General features: G+C 39.6%; 1 protein-coding gene across 1 annotated transcript; it reads right to left on the minus strand.

The window, feature by feature from the left end:
- Window positions 1–1,104: 1,104 nt before the first annotated feature.
- LOC311038731 (apolipoprotein D-like) lies at window positions 1,105–8,368 on the minus strand. The gene is made up of 6 exons (XM_084048323.1): window positions 8,341–8,368; window positions 6,595–6,670; window positions 5,236–5,351; window positions 4,569–4,687; window positions 2,947–3,032; window positions 1,105–1,554 (listed from the first exon to the last, which is right to left on the minus strand). Exons 3-6 carry the CDS (start codon window positions 5,347–5,349, stop codon window positions 1,316–1,318), a joined length of 558 nt encoding a protein of 185 aa, XP_083904449.1. The 5' UTR covers window positions 5,350–5,351; window positions 6,595–6,670; window positions 8,341–8,368; the 3' UTR covers window positions 1,105–1,315.
- Window positions 8,369–10,091: the final 1,723 nt, after the last annotated feature.

Below are 10,091 nucleotides of genomic sequence, written 5' to 3' on the forward strand. Positions count from 1 at the left end.
ACTGGCTATATTTGGGTGCTGTTTACTCATTCAAACCCAGGGAACTTAAAAGAAATGTGCCGGACATTTAACCATCAGTAACAAACTACCTGAATACCTCTATGGTTTCTTACCTCACCGGCACAACATCTGTCATCGTTCCTAGGAAAGAACTAGTATACTATGAATAAATATATACAAATATATACACACACACACACACACACACACACACACACACACACACACACACACACACACACACACATATATATATATATATATATATATATATATATATATATATATATATATATACATATATATATTTATAAACAACATTTGATTTTACAATATAAATTGGGGTCCCAGAGATAGAAATGTCATTAAATGGGTGTCTGTAGCCATAATGCATGTCAAACTGGTGATCCTTGAAATCAAAATGGTTGAGAATCACTGCTAGAGCCGTAGAATATCTTCTCTTATGGGGGTCCGCGGGCTAATAAGTATCAATTTGGAGGTCCTTGACATGAACAAGTTTGAGTAACCTGACTACGTCAAATGGAAGAAGCTTGCGACACACATTTTGTTTCACAGCCTACTTCCATCTGAGACTCCGGTAGCAGAATCGATGTCAGACGGCGTTTTCATTTCAAGCTACTTGTCAGGTGATTGGATGATCCCGCCCCTAGCAGCCGCTGATTGGTTCTAACACGCAGCGGACTGGGCAGCTTTACTCCCTGAGCGATGAGATTTCCGGAGGGAGGGGGGTTTACCAGGCTAAAGTTTGAGTACCGTACTGCTAAAGCTCTTCAATCATGATGCACTATTTGGTACAACACTGATCATAACTGGAGCCACACATGATAATCGTATTATTGTAAAGCTGCTTCAAAACAAGGTTATAATGTGCGTTTAGAAACCAAAATTATTTATAAAATGAGGAAATCAAATGAATTGCACAATACATACAAAGATGGCATACAGTACATTACAGCACGTTAAGGAGAAAAGGACACAACTAAAACTGTTTTTGAAATTAGAGCTTTAATTTAAAACGTAATTCACAAACATTCATTGAAATCATATGATACAGGAAAACTGCATAAATTAATACAAGGCATATTTTGATAGTGAATCATCCCATATGTTATGTTCATAGTTAGGCTGGTGTCAAATTATATTTTAAACAGGTGACCAGTCCATTTGGGGTTTGATTTAATGTGCTATTTGAGAATTCTGTAAAAGAGTAAATACCGTTTACCCTTTATCAAGTAAATGGCTGAAATACATCATGGAAATGTGGTGTGAAATCTAAATATGATTGTGGTTAATCCTATTGGTCCTCGCAGCCCGACTGGTCGGCGACCACCATGTGACTGATGTTGATGTTTACTCGTCGAAAGGTCTCCTTGGCGACCTCTAGCGCCTCAGGGCGCAGGGCGTAGCGGCGCGTGCGGCCGATCAGCCACGCCAGGTCGAAGTGGAACAGGTTGAAACAGTCTCTGCAGTAATACACCACCGCCGTGCCGCGGTAGTCCGTGTCCAACACCCACCACGACAACTGCAAGAGATCTGAGGCGGGAAAAAAGAACAAGGAGAGAAAGATGGTATAAGTATATATACGACTAAATAAGCCCAGACTGACAGCGATTTTTAGATTTTCTTACCTTTTTGAAGTAGTCACAGAATATTTATCTCCAGCATGATCGATCCCCTGATGGTTACTAATCACTGAGGGTTTCACTGTGCTTCCTCAAAAAAAAATGTCATCGCGACCTCCCGTTCGCTTTTATACGCCGTTAAAAATAACATGTTTCGGCAAAAAAATACACAGTAAAACAGATGAGCCGAAATACAGGATTTTTAAGTAATAAGTTAACAAGGAAGTGAATGGAGCAGTACATCTTTGGATCACCTTATGTCCTGGTTCTGTTAAAAAATATATATATGTCTTTTTTTTTTCTTAAAAAAAAAAGAGCAGGGCAGAATTCGACGAGTTAACTCGTCCATGGCAGTCAATGAGTTAATCGCGATGCGGACATGATTATGAATCGATTCACAACGCAAAAATCTATTCGAAAATCAAATTGCACAGAGCAGCAGCAGCCAGATGTATATGTTGTTCAGTATATAAGCTTGTATTGACTGATGAAAAAGTTGCCATGTTGTGCAGTAATATAGAAAGGTGTGACGCATCGAGATGCATCGTAGAATCAAATCGAAACCTGGTGGATCGTAATGGAATTGAATCGTGAGAGCAGTGCCAATGCACACCCACTACGGATCATAATCGTCGCTGTCAGGCAAAAAAAAAAAACTCCGTTTTTTAAAATGATATACAAATCAGTGTTATTGAACACCCTGTACGGTTTTACAAATATTGAACCAATGAAAAGTATTAAAAAGCGCTTCTGACTAAACCTCCTAACTCCATTGGATCCTCAAACTGTCAGTCAAACCTCCCACCGTAACTCCAACTTAGATTTTATTTATTTTTTCGTCCGACTCATTCTAATCAATGATGGACAAAACAACTGTCTCCACATTAATGGTCAAAACTTCCTAACTCCACTTGAGCTGTATTTGGGTAAAGTGATGATAATATCATGTATTTAATATAATAATATCATATAATGTATTTGGGTAAAGTGATGATAATATAATGTATTTAATATAATAATATCATATAATGTATTTGGGTAAAGTGATGATAATAGCATGATTAAGTAGCTGGGCGTTAATTTACGAAAAAACACAGACAGTTGAAAATATGGAGATGAGAGGTTTCTGCCCGACAACAACGATATATATAGCAACACAGGTTTGTGCCAGAAAACTGTTAGGATGTAGAAGACATTTTGTAGAATCGGCCCCAGGACTTAACGGGTTAACCAGTTTAAACACAACCACACTATGCAAAAAAAACTAAAACGGAAGCTACGGAAAGAGAGAAGGCTCACTCACTGTAGAAGTAACCAAACACCAGTTTGGCGGGCTCCGCAGGGTTCTGGCTTATCACTGCCGGTGAACTGTACTCTACCCTGTTGTCACTGGTGGGTTCACAAAGACATGGGTTCAGTGGTGGAAAAAGTACTCAAATTCTTTACTTAAGTAAAAGTACCAATACTGCAATATAAAAATACTCTGTTACAAGTAAAAGTCCAAAATCAAAAATATACTTGAGTAAAAGTACAAAAGTATTGGCATCAAAATGTACTTAAGGTACCAAAAGTAAAAGTACTAAATATTTGAAAATAGCCGATCTACAAGCTCACAACGCGTCGCGATGCGACGCGTTGTGAGCTTGTAGATCTGCTATTTTCAAATAGCCTAGGTATGAAATAGGGATGAAGTGGTTAATGCATGTTTCATTATATCATAGTTTATATCTGAAAAGTAACTAGTAACTAAAGTTGTCAAATAATTGTAGTGGAGTAAAAGTGCAATATTTGCCTCTGAGATGTAGTGGAGTAGAAGTAAAAGTATTGGAAATTGGAAATACTCAAGTAAAGTACAAATACCTCAAAATTGTACTTAAGTACAGTACTACAGTAAATGTACTTAGTTACTTTACACCACTGGGGGGGGGTTAGGGGGGGAATTTTGATGAAGACATCATCATACATGGGCAACTGGCGGCCCGGGGGCCCCATGCGGCCCCCGCCTTCACTTAATGCGGCCCGCAGGTTAATATCAGAATAGTGATATATTATTGATTTCAGCTGTTATGATTCCAAACATGCAAACATGACCCGCTTTAATGACTTCAGTCTATATTAGTAGCTTATGAGTAATTCTATTGACTTGATTATGTCCAATGTATTTGTATTTAAGTTCATAAAGTTAACATAAGTATAACTAAAAGCATTTGAAATGAAATAAAAATGTTACTTTTCAGGATTCCAATAAAAAAAATAGAAACAAAAAAATCTGGATTCAAATAAAAAAATTGCAAAAATAGCAGATCTACAAGCTCAAAACGTTTTGAGCTTGTAGACTACAGGCTATTTTTACTATTTTTTGAGCTTGTAAAAATAATATTAGCAAATAATCGACTTTGATGTACAGTGTCGAATAATATACCACAACTTGTTTATCGATCGATACAGAGTATACCCGATGCGTGTCATTTTTAAAAACAATCTCGGAAAGTGGTTCTCAGAGTGGGGGCATCAGTAAAACAAATACAAGGACCGCTGGTCCGTCCCAAAAAATGGGGGGCAAGTGTGTTTTGGGGCGAGTCTTCCGGTTACCATCACGGTCGCATCACACGTTGACACAAAGTCAACATAAACACGGCACTGATAACGTATTAATATACAGGAAAGCAAAGCTTTGTTTTTGAATCCCATTGCCATGATGTCATGGTAAAGTTATAAATAATCCATAGAAGTATTTTGATAGTAGCCTATTATATGTTTTTATATTATTTTATATCTCAGTCCACTTTATTATCTTTTGGGGAGATTGCTCTGCGTACCACCAGAGGGGGCCTCGCGTACCACCGGTGGTACCATTGCCCTATGTCTATCAGAATGGAAATAAAATAGCATCGGTACATCTCTAACAGTAAAAGCAACTCTCACATGGTCTGGGAGAAAAGGATTTGGGTGTCGCCGGCGACAGGCTCGATGCTGGCCTCGATGCACTTCCCTCTCTCATATATGGACGCTAGCCTCCTGTGCTCGTACCACCGGCCCTGGAACTGATGAGGAGGAAAGGCAGGGGGGGGGGGGAGAAACTCAGTTATAAACAGCATTTAAGGAAAAGAGGGGAAGTCCGCATACCGTTTTAGCTCCCAGTAGAAGGCAACGTTTTGACCAAAACGTTGCCTAACTACAAATAAAACCTTTCTACTGGGAGCTAAAACGATGTGCGGACTTCCCCTCTTTTCCTGATGTACGTATTGCTGTCCAGCACCCGTTTAATTGTTTTAGGATGTGCGTGCTTAATACCCCTCGTTCCTATAGAAAAACAGCATTTAACCCATTAAAGGACTAGTTCACCCCCAAAAAAATGACTTAGTTTAACTTTCTATCAATAACACACCCCATGAAGCCTTGAATTCAGGGAGATTTTCCTCATTCCTGAGCCAAGAGCCGGCGAAAAAATGCTAATGTATCTGGTAGGAGACACAAAGAGTCTCCTTTGAGTCTCCTACCGGCGAGACCAGTGTGTGTGTGTGTGTGTGTGTGTGTGTGTGTGTGTGTGTGTGTGTGTGTGTGTGTCTGTGTGTGTGTGTGTGCGTATTACCTGTGATAAGGAGAAGTTGGCCTGCAGTGTAGGCGTGGGACAATGACCCCAGTGGAACATCTGAGCTGAGACCAGAGGAAGAGCCAGGAAGAGGAGGCAGACCGCAGACATCATGCCTTTAATGAGGATAATATTATAAAATATCAATTCCTTTCTCTTAATCCATTTCAGTAACACATTCTATTTACACAGGTTGTTTTTGTTTGTTTGTTGGTGTTGCATCTTTGCAGTGGTGGAAAGTAACTAAGTACATTTAATTAAGTACCGCACTTAAGTTCAATCTCCAATAATTTTACTCCACTACATCTCAAATAGGCAAATATTATACTTTTACTCTGCTACAATTATTTGAAAACTTTAGTTACTAGTTACTGTGTAGATTGTGATTATTATTGCAAAACATACATTAACCACTTCAGCCCTAAATATATTTCAGCCATTTGAAAATAGCAGATCTACAAGCTCACAATTGTGAGCTCATGAGTTGTGGGATGATCTCATTGGTTGGTATCGTGGGAATTGACCTACAACTCTTCTATTGCGTAACAGTTTATCTAACCGCAAGACGAGCGCTCGTCCAGCGCACAATACTGAAATTGGTCACAATAACGTCTAGTATTGCGACTTCATTATGACAGGCAGTACAATAGGCAGACCAAAACCTACTTACTGGAAGCAAACAATAGCCTTTGCTATTCGATACCGCCTACACCTGGCTTATCTTTTGCTTCATACGTTTTTTTTGTCTCTTTAGTTGGCCTTATTACCTAACCGCTGTTGTTTGTGTGTCTTTACTGGGTCTTTCTATTACATACAGTACATGGGCAACTGGCGGCCCGGGGGCCACATGCGGCCCCCACCTTCACTTAATGCGGCCCACAGGTTAATATCAGAATACTGATATAGTATGCTTTTTATGACCCGCTTTAATGACTTCAGTCTATATTAGTAGCTTAATGACTAGTATTAACATTCTATTGTCTTTTTTATGTCCAATGTATTTGTATTTAAGTTCATAAAGTCAACATAAGTATAAATAAATGCATTTGAAATGAAATAAAAATGTTACTTTTCAGGATTCCAATTCAAAAAGAGCAAAAACAGCAGATCTACAAGCTTGTTTTGAGCTTGCAGATCGGCTATTCTTGCTACTTTTGTGTGACATAGAATGGACATTAATTTACGGAAAAAGTAAAAAAGAAAACTGAGATAAGAGGTGTCTACCCAACAGTATTATGCAATGTGTCCCTCTGGAGTGAGTGTGGAAATATAGTGGCTCTCTACATCACCACCGTTTCCCAGCCCTGTTCCATTACCTAACCTCTGTTGTTTCTCGTCTTTACTGGGTCTTTCTATTACCTAAACTCAGTTGTATTTTTCCACAGCTAACCACACCTGTCGCGACGTCCGAATGGAACCGAAATAGAACCGTCTTCTGTGATCACCGGACAATAGGGGGAAAAAGAAGAGCAACGTGATCACACACACACACAAAACTTGAACCTTAAAGGACGACTTCACCACTTTTCAACATGTCTTCATATAATAGGTCCTCACTAATGCTCATGATAGAATGATACAATTTTTTTCTACTTGGTCTGTGTCTCAGAGGAGGGCTGTAGACAGTTCAGAAACCCGTCTACCAGTGACATCATCGATGGGGAATCCAAGCTAATAGAAACGGCAGGCTTTGTATTCCTGGAAAGTTGCAATGCAATAATAGATCCCATTGTTCTCGCCTTAATAAAAATCTGAATAAAAAAATTGTAATCTTTTTGGGAAAAAAAATCCTGCCTAACGATGATGTCACTGGTAGACGGGTTTCTGGACTGTCCACAGCCCTCCTATGAGACACAGACCAAGTAGAAAAAAATTGTATCATTTTATCATGAGCATTAGTGAGGACCTATTATATGAAGACATGTTGAAAAGTGGTGAAGTCGTCCTTTAATTGAACCCTGACGATGTAGAAATTGATTAATTAACACTAAATATTTGACGGTGTAGCATTTTATTTTGGAGGGGGAAAAAAAGAGTAACTTTTCAGAATGTATTGATGCGATGAGTATTATAAATTAGGCTTTATTCATTAATGTTTCCACCTCAGATTTGGTGAATATGTTCTGTTATAACCACACAACTTTGCAGGTACTTACAGCAGACGCCCTGCTGTCCCGCCACCCATTCACACCGTGTCTAGGGTTGCCAGATCTGCTTATTATAATTTCCCCGCAAGATTTTATTTGAAAATAGCAGATCTACAAGCTCACAACGCGTTGCGACGCGTTGTGAGCTTGTAGATCTGCTATTTTCAAATAGCCGATGTAGCCCATTGTCACTTCTTTTGGGCTGGTTTTCCTAGACCTGGTTGCTTGTTTCTCTCACAGAATCTGGTCCCTATTTACACTGCTATGCTTCTGTCTTAAAGGGATAGTTCACCCCAAAAAATACGTTTTTTTTCTTCTATGTATTAGTCACCCCATGGAGACTTGAATTCATGGATATTTTTTTGTTTTTGTCTCATTCCTAAGACAATAATTTGATGACCAGCGGACCGGTAGGCAGCGGTTTCGGTAGGAGAGACAAAGGAGACTCTGACTAATCCATAGGAAAAAAGTCATTTTGGGGGTGAACTATCCCTTTAAAGACTCTAAAATGTCTTGATAAAGGGCCACAGGAGGGGCCACTGATACTTGGAATTTAATTAAATGTTATGTATTGAATTACTGCCCTTATTTTAAGTAATTGGTTGAACAACTTAACTATATGAATACAATATACATTTAATTACATTAATTTGGTATCAGGACCACAATGGAAACAGGCCCCTAAAGGGCTTTTTGTGTCATCAAAATCGTTGTAAAATTGTACCTCTGTACAATTTTACAAACTGTTAACCCATTAAGACCTGGAACGCACCTGTGTCACTTTAGATTTCTTTGGCTATTCAAAAATAGCAGATCTACAAGCTCATAGCGCGGCACTCGGTGCCGCGTTATGAGCTTGTAGATCTGCTATTTTTGAAAAACCTTGAAAACATTTTTTTTTTTTTTTTCAAAAAACTGTTAGGATTTAGAATCAATCAGAATGAAAGTATGTTCTTACCAAAGTCTTTATGTTCCAACCAAGGACAGGTTTGTGTCCAACGAGGAGTTCTGCTTCCTTCTTTAAAGAAAGGCAAGAGATGATGGAAAGTGACAAAGCTCATACAGTAGCTTTATAAAGAACTAAATGCAGAGCCCTTGCATTTTAGCCACACCCCCTAACACACACACACACACACACACACACACACACACACACACACACACACACACACACACACACACACACGTGTTACACAAGTGGTGTAAAGTAACTAAGAACATTTATGCAAGAACTGTAAGTACAATTCTGAGGTATTTTCTACTTTACTGGAGTATTTCCAATTTTCAGTACTTTTACTTCTACTCCACTAACATCTCAGAGGCAAATATACTTTTTATTCCACATCAATTATTTGAAAACTGTAGTTACTAGATATTAATTACTGCATTATAAAACATATACGTTAGGCCCTTCAGCCCTATCTTATACCCCCTATTTATACATTTTAGTACTTTTACTTTAGATACTTTAAGTACACTTTGATGCCAACACTTTTGTACTTTTACTCAAGTCAATTTTTAATTCCAGACTTTTACTTGTAACAGAGTATTTCTGACAATGCAGTATTGATACCTTTACTTAAGTAAGAAATGTGAGTACTTTTTCCACCACTGACACACACACACACACACACACACACACACACACACACACACACACACACACACACACACACACACACACAGAGTCTGGTTTCCATAGCCTGGGGGGACTGACTGTGATTGGCTAGATCACATGACAATAAGCACTACTAGGCCAACCCTCCGGACTATGGTATCTAGACCAGGGGTCTTCAACAGGGGGTCCGGGACCCCTAGGGGGCCCTCAGAGATACTGCAGGGGGTGGGGGGGTGTGATAGGTGCTTTATGTTTTTATTTACACATTAACCACTGCGATCTACAAGCTCACAATGCTTCTGTGAAACGTTGTGAGCTTGTAGATCTGCTATTTTCTAAGAGGACTGGTGTAGAGGGGGGGGGGGGGGGGAGAGCGGGCCAAGTACAGAGCCAAGGGTCAAGTTTACAAAGTATTGAGGGTTTAAAAGTGGTTAAAAGTCTGAAAACACATATGTAGTGGATATGTATGCATTTGAAAACTTGAAATTGGACATTCTGCAGGATGAGTACTTTCTTTTGCTACTTTAAGTACATTTTGATACCAATACTTTTGTACCTTTACCCAAGTAACATTTTGAATTCCGGACTTTTACTTGTAACAGAGTATTTCTACTGTACATTGCAGTACTGATACTTCTACTTAAGATTTGAGTAAAAAATGTGAGTACCGGCTTTGTCGGGCGTCTACACGAACACAATTGGCCTGTGTTCGGGGGATGGAAGCCGGGCGGGGGGGGGAGGAGGAGGAGGAGGGTGATATCGGTCATTGCACATACTCCTACAGGCTGGGGGGGGGGGGCACCTGTCAGCGGGGAGGAGTGTTGGGTGGGAGGAGTAGGACGAACGCTCTACGACGGCCCCCTGGTGGGGGCTCCTCAATGGCAGGTGAATCAGTAGGATACGACAGCAGTGACAACACAGACATGTGTGTGTGTGTGTGGGGGGAGGGGGGGGGGGGGGGAATTAACCCATTAAGACCTGAGCCCATTCTTTAAAATGTTTTCTAAAACAGTTTTTTTGAAAAAAAATCTGAAAAATATTTTTTTCAAGATTTTTCAAAAATAGCAGATCTACAAGCTCGTAGCGCGGCA

This window comes from Gymnoscopelus microlampas (assembly GCF_963454915.1).
Source record: "Gymnoscopelus microlampas genome assembly, chromosome: 22".
NCBI classification, from domain to species: domain Eukaryota; kingdom Metazoa; phylum Chordata; class Actinopteri; order Myctophiformes; family Myctophidae; genus Gymnoscopelus; species Gymnoscopelus microlampas.